Here is a 23,326-nt window from a genome sequence, read left to right on the forward strand (position 1 = left end):
AATCGATGGTTTGCCCATCATGGAGGCTAAGACGCCTCTTTAGATATTGGCAGAGGAGCGGTGAATCGCCCTCTGCCACCTACACACAGTTACTTACATTGCGGTAGTCAAGTGAAATGTAGAGTTGTTTGTTATTTTGAAAGGCTAAATTGAGGATATACATATCTAATACCATTCCAAGGCTCATAAAATTATTTGTATACATTCAGTAGTTCTTAAAAGAATCATCCAATTTCGGTGATTTAATAAAGCCAAATAGTGAGATACGTGCAGTACTGGGTCATGAAAAATATCACTTAAAAATAGGTTATGCTGCCATTAAAATTAAGGTACATACATACATACATACATACATACATACATTAGTATGGTGCCTCTGTATGTGCAAACTTGCAAACAAACAGATGTATATAGTCATAATTTATAAGACTCTTTTGAATATCAGTACAAGTGTTTTTATTTGCATACATGCATAGCCAGTGTTACTACTTTGAAAAAGTTTGCAGCTGCTACGAACATACATACATACATACATACTGATCTTTTGAGTGCAAATTTTAAAATAAGAAAGCGCAAAAAACCGCAAAAATGCAAATAAAAAAATTTAGAACAATGTCAAACAACAACAATGTCCCACACCAAATAGGTTAAATCAATCGAAAAACATCGCATGTGGCACGTGGTTCATTGCTACTAGCTACTTTATAGCTATTTGCTATTTGTCGCCCTTAATCCAGTTTGATGCCACACCGCCTTTGTCATTTCTTGTGGAAGCTTATTCTTGTTTTGTGCCTTCGCCTCGTGGTGCTTTGTGCTACCAAATCGATATGCCTAAGCTATCTTTGACATTCAATGAAGGTCAGTGTCATTTCCTAGGCAAATACATACATATGTATGTATGTAGAAGTTTCAGTTTCCTCATTCGCGGTTTACATCGAAACTGTTGGGTTGAATGAACAAAAAAAAAAACAAGAAAAAAACTAAGAAATTAACTGCAGAGGAATGAAAACCCTTTTCAGATGAGCTGATTAGTTTAAATGTATTCAAAAAAAGGCACAGGGTGACCCAAAGCTCTGAACTTGATTTTCGAGGGATAAGAAGAGAGTGACATACATATAAGCAAGAAAAGGCGAATGTAATCAAAAGTAGATTTTTTTATATAACTAATATTTCATACAGGGTCTGGTGCGTAAATCGAAATTGATATTGTGGATACCCACACCAAAGGCGAAGCTCAAAGGAGGAAGAGGTCAAATAGACTTCGTAAATTCCACTGATAACGAGTTGGCCGAAGGAGGGATTTTATCTTGTGTGCGTTCATATAAAATCTTTAGAAAATCAAAAACATCTTCGACCGGGAATATAGTTTTTTGGGCCATGACTGGTCAATGTAAGGACCAACTCTGTCATAACGAAACCTGTATGTTAATGNGAGTTGGCCGAAGGAGGGATTTTATCTTGTGTGCGTTCATATAAAATCTTGTGAAATCAAAAACATCTTCGACCGCGAGTATAGTTTTTTGGGCCATGACTGGTCAATGTATGGACCAACTCTGTCATAACGAAACCTGTCTGTTAATACTGGCCTTATTTCACCACATATCAGCAAAAATTTGTGATTTCTGGTATCCTGCTGTCGGAAAGAAGTTACTCCCTTGCGATTAGCAAAACCTATTCTATTCACTACCAACGAACTTATTTATTAGCAGTAGAAACCGAGTACAGTGCATGTAAGATGGGAATAGAATTTAGATAGCTGTAAGTAGATATAAAAGAAATGTGGGCTATTATAATCTTCTAAGTAAATGTATTTTGTTGTTGTTTTTGAGACTGCGTACCTACTGGGTTAAAATCAATACTGGCTATAGGATAGCAAACAGCTATTTTATTTAAATAAGTCTCGCCTCTCAAAAGGGTACTTGGTAACCAGATATCTGAACATCCAGTTGAAGAGGATTCTGGACCGACTTCTCTTGCCTCGGATTTGGTTCTAGAACTCACCTTTCGTCAGTAAAAACTATCGTCGGGAAATAGATGCATATTTTACTCAATGATTTCAAATTCGGAAAGTATCTGATTTCATTCAGTATGCATTTAATTTTTATTTTATTTTTTTAATTTTTTTAAATATATTTTTTCGGTTTTTGTGACCACACAAATGGATTCCTTAACGCAAGAAAATCAAAAATATATGTTTAAAACTTGAATAAAAGGACAAGAAAGGAGAAAATTAAAGCCCTCCATTTTTGAAGGTCATCTTAAAAGTCAAAATAATTTTTCTCTCTAACGAAGCTACTTTTCTTGAATTCTTTATCAATTCAGGCTTAAAAAACTGTTACATCTATTTTGCTGTCTGTTCTCATTCTCACAAAAAAGGTCTTTCTCCACACTATCCCCCAAACAAAATCCTAAAAAAGCATAGAAACATTTCTGATATCTCATCACTTTCAAAGACTAGAAGGAATTTCAGGAACTTCCGTATACATACATATAAACAGATATATTTAGGTATAGTCAAGATTGTTAGAACAATCAGTAAGCAATTCCGCAAGTAAATAGTCTAACGACGCGGAGCGAATGAATGAAAAATGAATAGCTGGACCCTAAAATACCAAAAAAAAAACCGTGAATAATAAATCTTTCTCCCTTGGCTAAAAAGTCCCCGAACTACCTTCAATACTCAGTTTGCCACTACAAAAATGTTTACATTGAGTTATTTTACGTAATTTACTTTAAAATTTTCGCATTGACTAAAGCCCATTTTTACAGTGGGTGGCTAACTCTCCGTTGGCAGTAAACATTGAATGGGTAAAAAAATTCATCGATATTCCGCTGCAAAATTTAAGTTAATTGTCGTCTGTGGAAATGACCCTAAGACTAAATAGTGAGATTATTTCAATGGATTAATTTTCAATGCTAAGCAGCCTTAACTTTACCGGATATGACAATGATAATCGAACAAATATATCGTCGTTTAAAGTAGAAAACCGCGTAACTGACATTTGCTGCCAAAAATTCGATTTGCTCACACAAAAGTTCTTGGCTCAATCCTTATCCATTCGTTGTGAAATATACTAGCCAGAAATGCGATTGCTTTACGAACATAAAAAAGAGAAACATCTTAAAATATGAAGGCTTTTACTGTCTAAAAATTATTTATGCAATCTCACATACGCGGTTTTGTACGTTAAACGACGACATGTAAGTATTTCTGTTACAGCAAAGTATATTTTTAGTTAAGTAATTGTTTTTGTATTGCATTGTTTTTGTAAGTGCAAAATTAGCTGGTTGCCACGTGCGATTCTTTTCAATATTTATATCCAGTAATGAACGCGATCAACCAAGCGTGAAAAGGCAATAAAATTAACAGAATTATTCAAAGGGAAGTAAAATGAACGACAGCCACAATTTAAAAAGCAAGTGCTAACTGCTAACTGCTAACGGATGAGAGGCAGCTGAGAAAGGGTAAGACAAAATTAGACATGGCTTGATTTTTCACTTTTCAGTTAAACAAAAAAAACAAAAAAAACAAAGATAAAGTCGACAAAGACGATTTGTAAGGAAGCAAACTTCTGTTCGAGGAGTGGTAACCAGTCCAACCGAAAAGGACTTTCTTAATGAATTATTTGTTCCCCCTTCATTGTTCGCCCTTCTGTATTGTATAGACATTTTTCTCTTTTAGTTACTATACTAATTACCATTCAGATACGAGGCGTGTTGCTTCCACAGCTGCTGCACCTGAAATTGCGTCCAACGATTGTTATCCTCCATGATGTTGTTGCTAATGTTGCTATTGTTGTTGTTGCTGCCAACACCGTTAGCCACATTGGCATTGCCATTGTTGTGCGCAATACCCGCGCCGCTGTTATTATTGTTGTTGTTGTTGTCGTTTGCACTTCCGCCATTGGCATTGCTCTGACCGCCGCCACCGCCGCCACCCGCGCCGCCACCACCAATAATCCCCACCAAGCCATTCAGGCTCAAATTGTTATTGGGTGTTGCTGGATTGTTATTGTTGTTGTTACCACCAGCATTGAGCGCAATCAAATTGGCCGCATTGCCAACATTCGCCAACACATTGCCGCTGCCGTTGCCGAGACCATTGCTGATGTTGCTCATGGTGTTGATGTTGTTCGCCGCCACAGCGACCACAGCCGCCGCTGCATTGTTCACATTCGCCACATTGGNCGCCGCCACCACCAATAATCCCCACCAAGCCATTCAGGCTCAAATTGTTATTGGGTGTTGCTGGATTGTTATTGTTGTTGTTACCACCAGCATTGAGCGCAATCAAATTGGCCGCATTGCCAACATTCGCCAACACATTGCCGCTGCCGTTGCCGAGACCATTGCTGATGTTGTTCATGGTGTTGATGTTGTTCGCCGCCACAGCGACCACAGCCGCCGCTGCATTGTTCACATTCGCCACATTGGCCAAATGTTGCAAGCGATGATGCAACAACTGACTGCTTGGCGGCAAGCTGCCCACCAAATTGTTGCCCAGCGTATTGATCGTTTGCTGCAGCTGTGTATTGGCCACATTTTGCATTGTGTTGCGCAGGTGCAAGTGGACATTGTTGCTCAGCTGGGCGGCACTAACGCTGTTGCTCGCGTTGCCAACGTTACTGCTGCTGTTGTTAATGTTATTGGAGGCATTATTGGAGTTGGACAGATTGCTGTTGGACGAATTGCCGGCAGCAGAGGCAATGCTATTGACGAGATTACTGGTGTTCACCAAATTGCTGCCGAGGCTGGTGAGGTGCGCAGCGGCCATAGCGGATGAATTGGCGGCNTTGTTGCTCAGCTGGGCGGCACTAACGCTGTTGCTCGCGTTGCCAACGTTGCTGCTGTTGTTAATGTTATTGGAGGCATTATTGGAGTTGGACAGATTGCTGTTGGACGAATTGCCGGCAGCAGCGGCAATACTATTGACGAGATTACTGGTGTTCACCAAATTGCTGCCGAGGCTGGTGAGGTGCGCAGCGGCCATAGCGGATGAATTGGCGGTGGCGGAGGAGAGACCATTATTGCTGCCAGTGCCAATGCCACCCGCACCACCACCGCCACCAGCGCTGTTGGCGGCTAGCAGATGTGGCAGATTGTGGACGACTTGTAGCGGCAGTGAGCTGAGCGGTGGCAGCGCCGTTGCGTGGCTGGGCGATTGCAGGCTGCCAAGCAATTGTTGTTGTTGTTGATGTTGCTGCTGCTGCTGTTGTTGTTGCTGCTGCTGTTGCACATGCTGCACATTCTGTAGCAGTTGTAGGTGGGCCTGGTGTTGTTGTTGCTGCTGGTGTTGTTGCTGCTGCTGGTGTTGTTGTTGCTGTTGCGCGCTTTGTAGCGCACTATGCGTTTGATGCGCATGCGCATTGCCGATTTGCAGCGCCTGCGTCAAATACTCCATACTTTTAATTCTGTTCTTCAGCTAATCGACAGTTAGGGGGAGGTGTAATTTCATTCACAAACACAAAATTCTCAGAAGGGCAGGGAAATTGCGGGAACACAAAAGGTTCAAATGCCTCGGCTAGAATATTTTTCTTTAAATATTTCAAATGCACACCACTGTTTTATTCGTGCGGTGCGCTCTGTTTGCTTAGCTTGGCACTACAATTTTTTTCCGCTTTGCAATTTTTCTTTTTTACACTTTTTGCACTCTTTTTGTTGTTTTTATAATTTTTTTCTACTACATATTTCTTTTTTCTCAATTTGTTTGCAATAGTCAGCCGATTGTTTAGCTTGTTTGCTTGTTTGTCTGTCTGTTTGCTTGCTTGCTTGCCAATTCTAGTCTGCATAACAACAACAACAACAACAAGCACTATCGCCACGCGCACACACTTGCTATGGGTACCTGTTGCTGGCCAGCTAGCGTGCGCCTCTCGTCTCTCACTGCTCTGAGGCAGCGTGCAGCCAGCGAAGGAGTTGAAGCTCACGTTCGAGTACTTTTTTTTTATGTTTTATTCTAAGCTTTTAGCTTTTAAGTCACAGACATTTCTAAGGCAATTTGCATTATTATTTGTTTCGTTTTAGTATTTGCATTTATTTCAATGTTTTGAGTCGCTGTGTGTCGCGGGTTTGTCTACCCTATTTTTAATGTTTTCATATTTAATTCGTTAGCCTTGCATATATTTGTACATATTTTGTGACTGCTCTGTCTATTGTTCACTCACATCACGAATGTGCATTCTTTTAAATTTGTAGATCTTCACTTTTACGCTGCCGCTTTAAGCTGAGCTGATGCAAAGGAATGCACAATTTTGTTACAAATTTTAATTTAAACTTTTTTTTTTTTTTATTTTGTTATGCCTTGGCACTCAAATGAGATCCTTTGTGTTCTAGCGTTGCCAAAACCAGCATTTTTGCTTTCCCACTCACTCACAATATCTTCACTGCCGCCGACCTTTCCCTCTCTGTGCTGGACACCTTGGTACTTTTCTTTCAGCAGATTGCTAGGGCCAGGAAAAGCTTAAGTCTCAACTAGTTCATCGGCGAACGCAAAAAAAAAGTCTGACCTTGACTGTGTTCTACTACAAATGTGCATAGAAATCGACACAAAGAACAATCGCTCAATTCGCCCTCGGTTCGCCCATCGATTTGTACGGCGTGCGGTGTGGGAAGATCGCGTGCGGCGAGTTCGCTTCGCCTATTTGTCGCTACACTTATCTCACAATTTGCTTAACTTAGCTGCGGCAATATGTTTCGCCTTAGACTCTTAGACGATTCTAATTTATTGTTTATTTCATTTTGGTCGATATTTAGTTTGGTTTAGCTTTGTTTTCTTTTTATTAGAACTATTCTACTGTCGCTGCGTTCGACACTCGGCGAGGGGCTTTGCTTCGCTTTTGTTTGTGAATGTTGCTTTTTGCTGCCCGATCGTTCTAATAGTTGACCTTTGCGTTTTTGTATTTACATTTGCTTGCTTTCATTGTTTTGTTTTCGAATTTTAAATTTCAGACCGCCGTGGTTTTGTGTGACTGTATTTTTTTTTTACTCGTACATAAAATCACGAAGCACTTTAGAGCTTTAGATGAGATTGAAAAGTGAGGGCTTGCCCACTTTTGCCCTTCCTTCCAGTTGCTTTAAAAAATGTATTTAAAATCTTCACCGAACTTCCTCTCATAGGTATTCTATTTGAGGGAGTAAACAAATCTGGATCTTCAAAAGTCTCAACGAAAGCACAAAGCTATGATAAGAGGAGCTTCTGTAACACGCAATTTAGTGATCAATCCTTTTAAGTGGTTAATAAATTTCAGACACACAACTTTATTCACACAAACTTTTAAGCAAATCTATTACGAATTTTCGAAATTTTTTTTGGCCACTTGGAACATTGCTGATATTTGTCAATGTCTGGCGTCACTTTACCGAAATCGATGTTTCTTCTCGTTCACGTTCACGTTCGCGCTTAAGTGCCGCTCGATATTCCGCGATTTGGACCTGGAACCGGTGTCGCCGGAACGCAAATGAAGAGTGAGCGCACGTTTGCGCACGTCAAACCCACCGAAATTCGAAAAAACCCCATCAACGACGCAAGCGTCGAAAAAAGCCTGAAAGCTGATCGCGATGGCAATGGTTGTGCGGTGGTGAGGTGGTTACGTAGTGGTGCTGCTAATGTCTGCGTTATTGTGGTAGCATGCAAAGTTTGGCTTGCTTTCTGTGCTGTGCTGGCCGCTGCTGGTGACTCGCAGTCTTCGGTTTCTTTTTCCCGCAGTCACCTTTCCACCTTTCCAGCTTTTTTCCGCTTTCGATAGCTTTGCTGCCAGTGTTTGGGGGTTTTGTCTCTTTGCTTTTGCATTTTTCGCTCGCAAATCGCTCATCCATGCAAGCGGTAAGAAAGAAGCAAGCCCGCCAGCAAGCTTGTCTTCTTTGTATGCCTTCTTTCACTCGCTTTGCTCGCTCCACTGCAAGCTCACAACGGTGTATCTCCCCAAGCTTTTGCGCTCCACACAACCATTCGTTACAACCAGTTTGGCATATTAGCTGCAGCAGCGCAAGCAGTCAGTAGTCAGCGTATAGCCAACGGTAAAGCATCACGGTCCGTCGTCGGTTAGGCGTTATTTGCCATTTGCTTCACACTTGGATTCGCATAGCTGCCAAATACTCGTACCTGGGCTATCCATCTAAGCTGTGTGAATGGCTTTGTCGCTTTAAGCCCGTTCCGGTGTCCGATAGGCGTGCTGCTATGTCAGCAAAGTAGCAGCAGCCAAGCGTGATTGTTGTCATTTTACTTGTTGTTGCTTGTGTTTGCTTTTTGCTTGTTTTCGACCCATTCGTGCCTGCAATGCCTCGATCCGCTTCATCCCGCCTCGCTCCTCTAAATCACACACACTGAGGTACAGCGGCACGTATACGCGATTTTGATTTTCCATTTCGTTTTGTCGCCTCATTCGCTCTCAAATTTCTGTTGGTTGGTTGTTGTTGTAGCAATATGCGGAAGCGCATGCCTGATGTTGATTTCTTACATTTGCAAGTATCATTTTTCTTTCTGCATTTGTTTCGCTTTTGCTTTCATTGCTTTTGTCAGCTAACACTTTTGCTTTTGATTTTGTTAATGCTTTCATTGCTATTTTTTTTGGTTTTGACTCTCACTTTTCTGCTAGTTGCTGCGATCATGCCACTGAGCTTATGCGTTCATCGAGTGAGTTTTTTCTCGGTGCAGAGCTTTTTTGAGTGCATTCGACGAGTGGACTGACTTTGCTGAATTCAATTCAGGAAAGTTGCCCGTAAAAGATTTCAATTTGAGCTTCTGACTGAAAACTCAGTATAGATTCTTATAACCTTGATATCAGCCCTTTCCGGATCTAACCGATCCCAATGCTGATTATAAGTTTAAATTGAAAAAAAAAAATATTGTTGAGTTCAAAGCATTTTTAGGGCACACATAAAGCCTAGAAAGTTACAGGTCAACTCTCCCCACTCCAAAAATTTCGTACCTAAACTGTGGGTTAAAATATATATGTCTACTTATTTGTACTTGGACTATTCAAGGATGGCTGAAGCAATCTTTGTTATTTACTAAATTTTTGCTTTGTATTAAACTTTTAATCTAACTAAATCTTGGTCATTATTATCTTTATAGGTGTGAAGGGCAGATTAAGGCACTTTTTTCAACAATCAGGCGGTTTCCTGGCATCTGTATAATGTAGAAAATCCCAGCGACTCATATTCCAGGCTAAGTATTCGGTATATGGCCAAGAAGAGCAGGACCAGCCAAGTCGACTTTTTTATATAATCTGGCTAGATCTGCCTAGGGAGACCGACATTCCGATTTGCCATGGGAATGATGAAACATTTTTATACATGGATTTTTATGTGTATGTCTTTTCGGCGTTGGCCAGTGGACATATCATTTAGTGTTGCCACTGAATCAGATTAGAACCTACCAAAATTTTAGATTTGTACAGTGGCTTCTTAAATGTAAATCAGATCAGAATCAGATCAGAAGCTTCAAATATGAGTTGTTTATTTTTTAAAGTGGCGCTAGTCATTTCCAGCTATTGGTTACTGCTAAATGAATGCATCTGTAAATCGTCGTATTGTCATAAACTAATGACAAAACTTGTTACCTTTGGCTGATGAAGTTGAACGCATAACAAACGGGTGCAGATACAGGTAAATTATCATTGAAATCGAACAGCAAGAAAATGACTTAGGCCACTTTCAAAAGAGACGGCTCACATGTATATTTATGCTTCCTTTTCTTTCTTAATATCGCATCTTAACCAATTTCTTGATATTTGCTCTTCTTTATAGCAGAAAAGTCTACCTTACCGCTCCCGCATTTTCCAGCTAACTCCTTAGCACTTATGCATATGGTCTCCGAAAACGGTTTAAAAGTCATCAATATATATAATCAATTTAGTAGCAACAGCTTTCGCCTCTGCCCCCACTAATCATTATGTTTACTGATTAATTACTTCCGGAGGCAAGCATTCTTTCACCAAGATTAGGTGGTGATCGCTTCTCATTTTACGTATGCAGCAGACACACGTACTAGGTCTAGGGGACCAGGTTTAGAGTATCTCCCTGGATAGACTTGTTGGAATACTAGTGTAGTATAATTCACTTTTAATGCGAGTATCAAGCAATCAAACATCTAAGCACTTCAAAAGCTTGGAAGTATGAGAGAGCCAGAAAGAGAAAGGGATATAGAAATGTGCAGGAAAATGGACGGATGGGTAGAGTAAGATGCAGCCTTTCTACCATTTATCTATTTGGTGAACCCGTTAGGGGCCCTGCTTAGCCGCCGTGGACATCTGTGTATTGAGCTTTGCTATTTATTCAGGGTAAGGGAAGGCATTCACAGCCAATAGCTGCCGCATAAATAATAATTTTACCTTCGCTAAAAGGCAGACCAGCAAATTTTATTCTCTTTCTTGGAAAGCCTTTAGATGAAAGATGGTTAGCGTTTGAGCATAACTTATGTACATATGTATCTATTGCTCCAATTAGTTTGGCATATAAAAACCGAAACTCATTTATACCTACTTTATCTTTAATAAGTATACAACATAAAAATAGGAGATAAACAACAACAATAATAACACTTAGTGGCCTTGTTGATGGCGGTACATACATACATATTAAATTTGCCAAAGAAAAGTAGGCGTTAAAACTTTTATTTTCTATAGACTTACTCAGACGAACACTTTTTAAGAATTTTTAGTTTGTTAATTCGCTTACCTGCAAAGAAATCAAAAAAGTAAAAACAAATTAGTGACTATTAAAATATTAGCGCCATAAAAATTTCAAACACAAATATAAAGTAATGAAACAAAAGCTTTCCTGGTAGACCTCTTGTACAGTAGAATCTAAGCATCAAGAATGGCAATAAAGGTGTGTGATAAAATTTATTCATTAAACACAATTTCTAAAACTTATCTTTATATTTTAAATAACTAAACTTAGCTGAGCAAAATTATTTTAAATATTAAATATAAATTCGTTATACAATTTCATGCCAAAGACTTGAAACACCTCACTCCACATCCAATAAGTATAACGATTATCCAATCACACATACATTTTTCGGAATTAGAAAAGTGATTTCCACTTGGCAAAATTAAAAACGATTGAGCCACCCACCGTCGCAGCCACACCCACACCTTTGCCAATCCGAATTAGGCGCGCTTTTAAATTACACAAAAAAAAAAAAATTACCGGAAATGCAACACAAAATTGGCGTATCCATCCACCAACTGTCCGAGCGCAAACCAGTAATGAACAGCACTGAAATAGCGGACGAGAGAAATGCGATGCTAATGTTTGCCGAGAAGAAATAGCAAATAATGCCTAAACAAAATAAGCGTGGCAAAGGTGTGCTTAATTGTACTAGGATGCTTGGTTTTCGTATAAAATACGATAAATGTAAAAATACAGAATTAGCGCATGCCCAAAGACATTAAATATTTTCAAAAAAAAAAAATTAGTGCCAAATAGCAAGTACTCGCATTAAGGGCAACGAATGAAAAATTAATTTCTATAGCAGCTTTGTAACAGCAATAATGACCAAGAAACGAAAGGGAAAGAATTTACAAAAACAAACAGAAAAGCAGCGCCAATTCCAGTCTATGATCGCAGCGCAAAGATCACAAATGAAATCGAAAGCACTGCTGTAACAGTAAGAGCTTCAAGCGAGAGTGGACTGCCAAAATATACTACAAACCGTAGAAGCCAAATAAAAATAAAAAATAAAAATAAACATAGAAAACAAAACGCTAAGATGGGGTGCAGCCAGAAATGAAGATTAAAAAAATCAGCAGAAAGTTGTAAAACCCCAAAAAGCAGCTAACCACAGTGACCGAACGAGACCAGACCAATCAGACCTGCCCCGCTTAGGCCAACGTCGCAGCAACGGCAGCAGCTTACTTTTATGACGACGCTCCAGCTCCAGCTGTGCGCCGCTGCCTGCCACACAGTTGTTCAGCTTCTGCTGTTGGCAACAGCGTCCACAATCGCACCGTCACAAACTTAACTTTATTCACTTCCTTATGCCGGATGAAACTCAAATAAATTAAAAGCGCATACATTTATGTCCATATGTATGTATGTATATGTAATTGACGCTTCTTCTACACTGTGTGTTCACCTTCGCTGCTTTTTTTTTTTTTGCTTAACATTCATCTTGCTGTCATTTATTTGTCTTCACCTTTCTTTGGAGCATTTTTAATTTTTTATTTTTTTTTACATACATACATACATACATACAACGCGTATACATACATGTGAAGGTTTTAATTTCGAATTTCTCTATTTATACTAAATTTGGGTGTACAACCAAGAAAATATTAAATAAAGATTACAAGTTTTGTTCGTTTATTTTATGCATATTTATAATCTCTTTCTCTGCCATTTGTGCTTTCGCCCCCAACTTGCGACCTTCCATCCGCACTGTTTTAGCTGATCGCCCAAAACGGGCTGGCTGCTCGTTCGTTCGAGCTGTAAATGCAGCCAGATGCTTGAATTAGCTGTTTGGCCGGTCAAGAGTGCAAAAAAAAATAAAACAAAACAGAAGAGCATACAATATATATATATATACAAACAAATGAAACGAAAGTTTAATAAATTTTAAGTAAAGATAAGAAAGCTGAAGAGCGGCAAGTGGGCACCATCAACTGGATGATTTTTTCTTATAAATTATCATATCGTATCTTTACTGCAAAAGTGTTATTAACCAAATAATCGAAAACTCGCGAAAATGGCTTTAAAGTTTACACTTTATATACGCTCACATTGAAAAAATTAAGACACATTTTCTTTTTTTGGAGAGGTGGCAGAAGAGACGGCGGACATTTCTGTTTACTTATTTCAAAAAAATAGTTTTTGAGTTATGGCACTCTTGCAGCAAAGGTTAGATTTGTAATTATTTCTACGCGCTATATGTGCACATATGTATGTATGTATATGAAGTCCCTTTTCTTTTGTTGTATGAAGCTCGTGCCAGCTAACCGGGGCACTTAATAATTGCCCCGCCCATCGGCGCACTCAAATGTCAATAATAAAATAATATTATTCGCAAATCGAATATATTTTATAGACGAAACCTTGCACAGTGTAGCGCGGTGCTTGTTTACTCCTCAATTAATTGATTTTATTGAATTGTTGGGTCCGTTTTACTACGAGTGTTTTTAAACAATTAAATTCCCGCTTGTAACTGTTTTCATCAGAACTTCGCATTTAAACTTAGTAAATGATTTAAATTTTAAAACATCACTAAATCTTATTTAAATTCTCGCGATTCTTAAACCACTGTGCTTTTACTGTTTTTCGTGACTAATTGAAATGTGCATTAATGCAATTTTAATATGCGCATTAATTAATATTATTCAAATTAGCAACTTAAAAAAAGACGCTGCAAAGCAAAGAAAGCTGAATAATACATATCTACATATGCATGCACAGCGATTTAGTTTCAAATATTGCTTGAAATATAAAAAGTATACGCATGCAAACTTGATTTTTGGTTTTCAGTTTATATTACTTCAACGGTTTTTTAATAAATACCATGAAAGAAGTAAACAAAAAATGTTTTATTTGATCTCTTTTTCTTTTGAATTATATTCGTTTGCCTAACTAATTTGGATGCAGTCATAAGTGGTTTTTTTGAGTCATAGAAAACAGGCGAGGTCGATAGGCCCAGTCCATTGTGTTTTCGATGCCAGGACCGTCGTGTTGGAGTACCATGCGAAGAGGTGTTGGGTGTTAAGAGCTCCTTGCCCTTATCTAGGCAGATGTTTTTCACTGTTAATTCAGTTCAAAGGGCCTGTGCCATCAACCTGATGCGGGGGGCGAGCTCCTAATACAATGTTGTCCTTGAGGATACCAATAACTTTCTTGGGGCTATCGAAAGTGACGCGTACGTCGAGTTATATCCTCTTTAGCCTTGGTCTACATAGCAAAGAGTGTGCTGGTGAATTTCAAAGCAGAAATGTTGAAGTTTCTGGGAGCGAAGGAACTGGAAAGTTCCGAGAGATTGCTAGTTTTTTCGCCCTAAAGGCTGTCAATGCTTTGACGCGAAGAGTTTAGCCATGTGGAGGTTAACAAAGACCAGGGAGAGTTCGCCGCCAGAAGACACCTTCGGTTTAGTTCAACGATTCTTGGACCTTACGTCCTTAGTCAGGTGAAAAAGGGGAAGTACTTTATACCAGGGACCGTATCAGTTACAACTTTTATTAAAAAAATCACTCTTTGACAATTATTTTTTGACTTTTATTTAATTACTCTCTAAATAACCGTTATTTCTGACTTTTATTTTATAAATCGAACATTACACTTATTTTTGATTTTTATTTAAGTAATCTGCAAATAACAGTTATTTTTGATTTTTAAATTATATGTCTTAAATAAAAGTTATCGAAGACTTTTATTTATAAAAGTCATAAATAAAAATCAGTCACTGATCTTTATTTTTTCAATCATACTTAAAAAAGTCATTTGAATAAGTCTTAGTAAACTTTTGTTTTCCAACACCTTCTTAAAATGTTAATGACTTTTATACGATTGGTTTAAAAAATAAAAGTCGGTCACTGATTTATATTAATGACTTTTAAAAGTAAAAGTCACTGACTGATTTTTATTGATGACTTTTATAAATAAAACTCCTCAATATCTGTTATCTAAGCCATATAATATAAAAATCCAAAATAATTGTTATTTTGGATTTATAATAAAAAAATCAAATATAATTGTTATTTTTTTAAATTTTGCATAACAATTGCAAATAAAAATTTATTTTAAAATTTGAGTCTCGGTGCAAAACGAAATCGATTGGTATGTTTCACTTAGTTGTAGAACATTTCCTTCATACTGAATTTTCCATGACAGTTTTCATCAATAACTGTTATGTTCGGTCCCTGCTTTATACATAAATGGTTATATTGCCGCTGCATATAAGAAGGAGCGCAGTGCCCTATTCTACCTAAATTTCCAGTTGCAATTAATTATGATCCTGCAAATATACATTTCGTTCGCCTAACCTTTGAAAGCGAATGCACATTTTAGTTTTCTTTTTTTTTGTTATTAATCATTCCCAATGATTAGAAATATTTTTTTTAATAAATTCAATAAATGTATAGAAAATTTGCAGTTGCACGTTGACACACAACGACACAAAAATGCGCAAATAAAATTTGCCTAAGCATATTACCATTATTTATGAACAAAAATCAAAATTTAATTTGAAAAGTAACTAATCACATTGATGTATTTTCATGCATCAAACAAACAAGCTAAGAGTCCAAACGAAAAAAAAAGATAAAAAAGATAAGCAAACCAAAATAGGCACATGGCAAATGAATCGATAGCGAATAAGCAGCAACATTCTATCACACAGCCATGAAAGAAAGCCACCACTCATACTAGTCGTAGGCTATTCATATTCGATTTTATTTTTGTTTTTTTTTGCCATTTGGGCATTTTGTGGGCGCCTTTACTTTAGCGCAGCTCAGCTCAGCTCAGGTGGCTCGCTGTTGTCGCGCTGGTCAATGCATTCGCGCGCTTTTGCCAAAATTGCATTTGCATTTGCAGTGACAACATCGCGAGTACAAAATGAAAAAATATGAAAGGAAAAATAAAGTAAATAACGGCCATATGGAACTGCCTTTGGAACCTATACTTAGTACGTACATAAATATGTACATATGTATGTATTTGCATATTTGTTGTAAAAATCGCTTCGATAGCATAAAAAACGCTGAGGTTCTTCCACTGTAATGGTATCAGATTTGTCTGCAGTGGAAACAAAGCACCAATTTTTTGTTTGTGTGTTTAAGAGCATTTACAAAATACCGCCATATGTATGTATGTAAGTGTAAGATGTATGTGTGCACGCTCAATACTGACCTAAGTCACCGCATAGTTTATGCTGAACATATAAAGTCGAGAAATTGAGCTAAATGTAGTAAGGCAATAATTGAACAGGTCTGTGCTGATCTCTATGGCGAAAAATTTCCATGAATATTTTAAACAGATTTCCTATAAATATAGAATTCAAAAATTCTATTGATAACCATAAAAACTACAACAAAAGAGTAATAAATGTAAAGACTTTTTTTCTGAGCACAGTCCTTCTATTAAATGTAAATTATTTCATTTCTTTTGCCAATCAATACGACAACCTCAGAATGAACATTAAGTTGGGATTGTTTTTCCGATTTGCTTTTATCAATTCGATACTTTTCAAGCTACTGCATGCTAAATACGCTATACATATATGTATGTACGTAAGTAGGCATGCACTTCCAGTCCCAGTAATTCATTCTTATTTTTTAATTATTCATATTTTTCACTTTTATTTTACGAGTGCCATCATAAAGTACTTGTGTTTGCTGTGACGAATTTCGCATTGCAAGTGACTAATTTAATATCCGAAAAACAGCATAAAAAGTTGAAATGATTTGCTTCTTGTTCTACACGACTAAACATTAAAACATTGGGTCCGCCAAAAGCTCGAACATGTATGTTTTTATACTAGGGTGGTCCACAAATACTTGGGGGAAAACATTTTTAATGTCCTTGTCCCGTAAGATTTTTCTAAATGGCGAAAAATACCTGTATTAAAAAATTATATTTAGAACTGCCTCAAAGCACATCAAGTTTTCCATGTATTTTATATGGGAAAAAACACTTGCTCGTTCGTAGAAATGGTACAGAGTTCTTGAAAATCAATATTTTTCGATCGGAAACTTAAGAAGCCACCTCCAATAACCATACCCAGTTGTTTTTTAACCATTTTTGAATAGATATTAGATAACTATTTTTTTACGTTCCCCAAAAAATGCGATGGGCCTTGGCGCAGTATCGTTTTTTTTTTTAACAAGAAAATACGGGTATTTTTTATTCCATTTAGAAAAATTCTGGGGATCAGAGCTTAACGCATTATAAGTTTTTTTTTCGCACCAACCTAATGTTCGCTCATAAAATAAGCAGACATTTATCGTGAAACATACAGCACGTGGAGTGAATGGAAAATTTATTAGAACTGCAGCGCTTACTGAGATAAGACTAGTTAAGCAAAGTTGAAAATATCATCCATGTAAATCCTATTCACTGTGTTTGTAAATTATCACAGTTTATTGCTGATAAATTGGGGTATGCCCATAAGCCACAGTTGTAGGCATGTAGCCGGAGAAGCATTGTCAAAAGAATTAATACTGTCGAATGAAGAAGTTGAGAAAAGGTCTGCCAATGTTTTGATGTAAAACAGACCACTACAGAAATCCAATATACATAGACTTACTTCAGACGAAATATCATAAATGCCTTACAATTTTCTTTGTAGGTATTCATCAAGAATTGTCTTTGTGCTATTTAGTCACAGTAAATCAAGGACCGCAATGGTTATGGTAGTAGATTTAACGCTGGTAACTTGACTACTTTGATGCCTGGTTTCTCCGAATGGCTTCACTTGAGAACTTTTAGCAATAACTCGACTCCAGCGCAACCTTGCGGATCTTTTTTGCAATACTATTGCGACTACCCTTACTACTTCTTCTTTTTCTTTTTTGGCGCTGTAACCGCCTAAGCGATTTTGGCCGAATTCAGCAAAGCACGCCAGTCGTTTCTCTTCTGTGCCAACTGACGCCAATTGGAAACGCCAAGTGAAACCAAGTCCTCCTCCACCTGATCTTTCCATGGCAGTGGGAGCCTCCCTCTTCCTTTGCTACCACCAGCGGGTTCCGAGTTGAATACTTTCAGAGCTGGAGCGTTGGTGTCCATTCGAACGACATGGCCAAGCCAGCAGAGCCGCTGTATTTTAATTCGCTGCACTATGTCCATATCGTTGTAAAGCTCAGACAGCTCATCGCTCCATCGTCTGCGGTACTCGCCGTCGCCAACGCGTAAAGGCCCGTAAATCTTCCGCAAAATCTTTCTCTCAAACACTCCAAGAGCCGCCTCATCGGATGTTGTCATTGCCATTGTAGAGTGTAGTTTTCGTACGTCGAGAGAGGACTTTACTCCTGAATTGCCTACTCAGTCCAAAGTAGCACTTGTTGGCAAGAGTGATTCTGCGTTGGATTTCCATGCTGACATTATTATCGGTGTTAACGCTGGTTCCCAAGGAAACGAAACTCTCTACTTTCTCGAAATTGTAACTGTCAACAGTGACGTCCTTCGTCTTGTCCTCGTTTACCACTAGACCCATTCGCTTTGCTTCCTTATCCAACTTGGAAAAGGCAGAACAGACTTCGAGGTTTTTGTTACCGATGATGTCGATGTTATCGGCGTAAGCCAGCAATTGCACGCTCCTGTGGTAAATTCTTCCTAAGCGGTTCAGTTCTGCCGCTCTTATTATCTTCTCCAACATCAGATTAAAGAAGTCACATGAAAGGGAACCCCGTTTTGTGGCGAACGGCTCGGAGAGGGCTTTCCCAATCCTGACGGCGCTGGTGGGATTGCTCAACGTCATTTTACACAGCCGTATGAGTTTGTCGTAGTAGCTGTAATTTACCAGATGCAGAAGAGGTACAGCGCCTCATTTGTAATTGCTCTGTACTTGATAGGACTAGAATTCGGCCAACCTTTTTTCTATCATTCAAACAGTCAACCAACTAGGACCTTTAAAAAGTCTAATCCTTTTTGATCAGCAGTCTAAGAAAGGCCGGTAATGGTATCTTACCATAATATAATATGTAATATGTAGTTATTAAACTATCAGACCATCATATCCGATATCAACGAACTTTCTCTTTGCATTGTGAAATGGTCATATCATCCTATCTCGGCTGACGGTTCGAAAACGCCCTATCTCAATGTAAATTGGATGTATCTGCAGCTTAGATAGGGCGTTCGTGAACAATTTGCTGAGTTACGGCGTTCTGCAACCATATTCTGAAATAGGGCGATTTTCAACCGTTTGCTGAGGTAGGGTATTTGCGAACCGGCAGCCGAGGTAGGGCGATCTTCCACTCAGCCGCTGTTATATTCTTGGTAATTCTTAATAAAGTAAACATTTTGTGTAGAAAGCTTTTCTCGCACTATTTTCTTCATTTATCCAGAAATGATTGCACTGATTCTTGGGTTAAGATATTTTTCGCATCTAAACGTTTATTATGATTACATTCAGCTTTACAGTTGCGAGCATACATCCCATGAATGCGCCATTTGCACCCGCCTCTAGCCACTAATTGGCAATTGACAGTTGTATACTTATCAATTAAATACAAATAAATAAATGAGGGAAAATCCATACATACTGGCAACTGCTTTATGAGTGTAATTACATACGTGCATGTGTATGTGTATGTGTGTGTATACGCGAGCGAGTGTGGGCGTTTGTGTGAGCAGCGCTGCACTATCAAATGACGATCACGTGGGGAAAAAAGGTGAGTAACTATTGATTAATTAAGTTAAAACGCCGGCAGTGACCGCGACTGCGAAGTCAACGTATCCAGTCAATGCAAATAGGAGAGCGCACTGATCGTAAACAGATCGAACACACCAAATGAGCGCTTATTCCGAAGAAATTAATGCTAGAGAGTGGAACGAACTACTTTAAATAAATAGTTTAAAATTCTGCGGTGGGCTGGAATTGAGTACTTTGGACGAAAGTTGATCGCTTTGAACTTAAAACTCAAAATGCAAAATATGAAACGCGTTTGGCCCATTCTGCTAGCGAACAGTCAGTTTGAATCGCTGATTCCTGCTCAAATGGCTTTTAATAGAGAAACAATAAAATACGCTTGGAATTAAACCACCGATTTACCTGCATTACCGCCGGGCGCTTGGAAGCGCGCCTTCAAGCTGTTCAAGTGACTCTGATGCTGCTCGTTGGCCATCACGGCCGCTGCCACAGCGTTGGCAACATGTTGCACTGAGGCGGCTGTGGCTGCTGCAGCGGCATTCGCACTGACGCCCACATTGCAGCTGCCCCCAGCATTGCCACCACCGCCGGCATTACTGCCAATCACCGGTGTGTCAGCGCCATTACCGCCTGCTCCAGTGCCGCCACCAGAGCCGCCATTGCCACCGCCACTGCCGGCGAACTGTCGATGATAGTGTTGTTGGTTCTCGCTGTAGAGGCGTTGGTAGCAGGAGAGTGTCGGTATTGTCCAGGAGTTGTTTGTTTTATAGTGGAAATTGCCGGTGCCGAAAATGGAGTGCGGATTTGTGTTGGCGGAGACATTCGAAGCGGCAGCTGCGGCCAGTGTTTGACTTAGCGCCGATAGTTGGTTATGGGCGACGGCATGCGAATGTTGCTGTTGGTGATGCTGTTGTTGATGAGTGTGTTGTGGTTGTTGTTGTTGCTGCTGCTGCTGCTGCTGCTGATGGTGCTGGTGATGAGACTGCGGATGCTGTTGCTGCTGCTGATGATGATGCTGTTGTTGTTGTTGTTGCTGATGCTGATGATGATTATGTTGTTGTGGTTGTGGTTGCTGCTGTTGCGCCTGTTGTTGCTGCTGATGTGAGCTGTGCTGCTGCTGTTGCTGTGGTTGCTGGGAATGGTGCATGTGCTGCGGCTGCTGTTGTTGCTGTTGCTGCTGCTGATGTTGATTCTGTTGCTGATGCTGGTGCTGCGCCTGTTGCTGCTGCTGCTGCTGCTGCTGCTGCTGCTGTTGTATACTATTCCACTGCACATTTGCGCTGCCGCTGCCGTTGCTATTCACCGATTTCGTTGAATCAATGCTGCTGGCGCTACTGCGGTTGCCATCCAGCGATGAACTGGTCACGCTGCCGCTGCCCTCATTGGCGCTGCTGTCACTATTGTTGCTGCTGTTCATGCCCGCCGCAGCTGCGGCGGCCGCATTCGAGTTCAACTGCTGGAAGTACTGATTCAACGCGCTGTTCGCATGCTCTTGGAAGAAGCCGTTGCAAGCGCTCGTCTGCGACGACATCCTGCCGCTGGCGTTGGTTGGTGTGTTCAACCGACGGCGTCGGCAATTGTCACGGCGCGCTACTTCACCAATTGGCACCGTTTTATGCACTTTACTGTTAATTTTATGCGCGCCCTTGTTGTTGTGTTTTTTTCGCTTGTTGGCTTAGGTTTCGCCAATGTACGCTGCACAAATGCGACGCGCGCGAATTAGTTGTATTCCAAAATTGAGGTTGCGTATACGCCTACGATATTCACGCATCTTTTAGGGATATACTTTATTTGGGGATGTGTGCGCTGCAATTTTTCGCTCACTTTTGTTTACACTTTCACTTTTTAAGTTTTAAGTTTTGTTGGTTTTTATTTTCAACTGTATTTAGTTAAGTTGATTTTGAAGTCAATTTTGGTCACATCTGGAATCGTGTGCTATCATTTTGTTTCAAATATAAAAAAACATTAATCAAAGTTAAAAAAAAAACTGATGAATGGCGATTGTTTTTATGTATGCAATGCTAATGGCCGAGTATGAATGTAAGTGGTTTTGTGAAACGCTGTGAAAAGTTTTTCTCGCGAAATAGATACTTTTACAATTACTTCAAATATTAGAAAAAATGTGTGTATGTAAGAAATTTTAGCGAACTTAATCTGATTAAACCAGTAATGTCCATCACAAAATTACTTACTACTTTTTCTTTTGAATCGAAAAGCAAGTAAGTGTTTTGACCTAATCGCAACTCTTGACATGAAAATGCATTGCAGGATTTAATTTATATGTATAACTTCTAATGCTTATGCCCATGCTAGCGAAAGACTTCATTACTAAAACCGTTCTTTTTTTCTCTCAAATTCTGATACTATTTGAAGAGGCGTTGTCCTGGAGCGTCCTGTCTTCTCTTGGACACGCCAAGTCGGACTAATGTTTAATTTCGGGCTTACGCCGATGCCCATTCATAAATCCCTTACAAAATCAGCTTTTTACTGGTCCTGATACATATATTTTATTTTTGCGTCAGGCTTAAAAATCGATCTCTAAGTTTAAATATTTAGAATAATGTTACAGAAATCGTGACTAATATTGGATCAAATTGCTTCGCTTACTGGAACCTTATATGCCAAAAATCTCCAAAATAGTAACAAACGCGGCTAACAATATCTAACAACATCTAGTTACATGCCGCTCATACGGACAGACTTGACTGATTACACATTATACCTGTGGCTGTTCCATGTTGTATACTTTTAGGCCCGCTCTTTTTTATTCAGAGAACTGACTGATCAATTGGCAAGTCAGAGCACAAAATGTCTGCCAATGGAACCCGAATGGTTTCTTCATGCATCTGCTTCAGAAAAGGTGGAATACACACTTGGCTACCAACTCTAAGATCAGCATTTGTAGGACACTTGTCTGTACTTTAACCGGTCATTACATGTCTTCTAAGCAAGCGCATATGTGGGAAAGGTTTTTCGGTTGGCAGCGTCTGCCGTTCTTGCCTGGAGGAGGAATGCGCTGCTGAGCACTTTGGGTCATTCACTTTACTACAAAGTGTGAGCGATTAACGAGATCAATTCGCGCAAAGGTCTGCCCTTTGATATAAAACACAAACTGCGTCTGAGTGCTAGGGCTTGTCGCCTACAAAAAAACAAAGAAAATGACTAGTCTTTCTTAATACAACTCTCAGAAATGAAACACTTCAGAAATCTGGTGTTTAAGTGGTGCGTGGTTTTAACCAGACCACCCACTGAGGTCCGTTTGACTAGTTCACCCTCAAAATTTCGATTAGATGTTCTCACAGTTTTCGCAGTTAACTCGAAATTTAGGAGGTTTACAAGACAAACGGATATCAGATTTGGATTCAGTGGATCGAACTACACGTCCGTAGGTGGGTCTGGTTAAAAGCACTAACCACATGTTTTTTTTTTTGTTGGATGTGCCGGTGTTAGTTAACTTCTCCTAATTGCAATTTTAAAGAAATAATATTTGGAGTCACAAGAATCAATTTGCAATTATCCGAAAACCTCAAAATGTTTTTTAAATTTTTTGAATAAGCCTTCATTATGACTACTTCAGTATAAAATTCCAAGTAAGCGTGCCATATACAAACCCCTACACGTACAGCCGATCGCAGTTGATCAAGCCATAAAGCCAATACTCAAATAAACATTCACAAATATACTCTACATACAGAAAAGGGTATAATCTATAAAAAGCGATGCACTACTATTTCTAAATACACGGAACGAATAACAATACAAAAAAAACTACACTGCGAATTGTATATCAAACTATGCACTAAAAAAAAAACTACAAAAAAAACCCAGTCGTACACTTCTACTAACTCTGCCTGCCACTTTTAATGTACTTACACAAGTAAGTAAGTGTTCTACGATCGACGACTGAGTAGGCGCATGTGTGGTGAAAAAGAGGAAGGAAAATAAGCAAAACAAAGCAACAGAGTAGCGGTCACGTTGCAATACCTTTTCACATTTCTTTTTTTTTCGATTTACCATACAAATGTGTNAGGA

At 39.1% G+C, this 23,326-nt stretch overlaps 2 protein-coding genes across 2 annotated transcripts; both read right to left on the bottom strand.

Moving 5' to 3' along the window:
• Window positions 1-3,698: 3,698 nt before the first annotated feature.
• Window positions 3,699-5,401, bottom strand: LOC108366737 (putative uncharacterized protein DDB_G0286901; the record flags this gene model as incomplete). The annotated part of the gene is made up of 3 exons (XM_017621193.1): window positions 4,820-5,401; window positions 4,233-4,585; window positions 3,699-4,024 (listed from the first exon to the last, which is right to left on the bottom strand). Coding segments are annotated over exons 1-3 (1,261 nt in total), but the record flags the coding sequence as incomplete, so codon positions are not given.
• Window positions 5,402-19,679: 14,278 nt separating this feature from the next.
• On the bottom strand, window positions 19,680-21,221 carry LOC108366738 (centrosomal and chromosomal factor-like). Its single transcript, XM_017621194.1, has 2 exons — window positions 20,517-21,221; window positions 19,680-20,297 (listed from the first exon to the last, which is right to left on the bottom strand). Exons 1-2 carry the CDS (start codon window positions 20,823-20,825, stop codon window positions 19,680-19,682), a joined length of 927 nt encoding a protein of 308 aa, XP_017476683.1. The 5' UTR covers window positions 20,826-21,221.
• Between the last annotated feature and the right edge of the window lie 2,105 nt (window positions 21,222-23,326).

This window comes from Rhagoletis zephyria, unplaced genomic scaffold, assembly GCF_001687245.7.
Source record: "Rhagoletis zephyria isolate East Lansing unplaced genomic scaffold, Rhagoletis_zephyria_1.1 Rzeph_scaffold_02390, whole genome shotgun sequence".
Taxonomy (NCBI): domain Eukaryota; kingdom Metazoa; phylum Arthropoda; class Insecta; order Diptera; family Tephritidae; genus Rhagoletis; species Rhagoletis zephyria.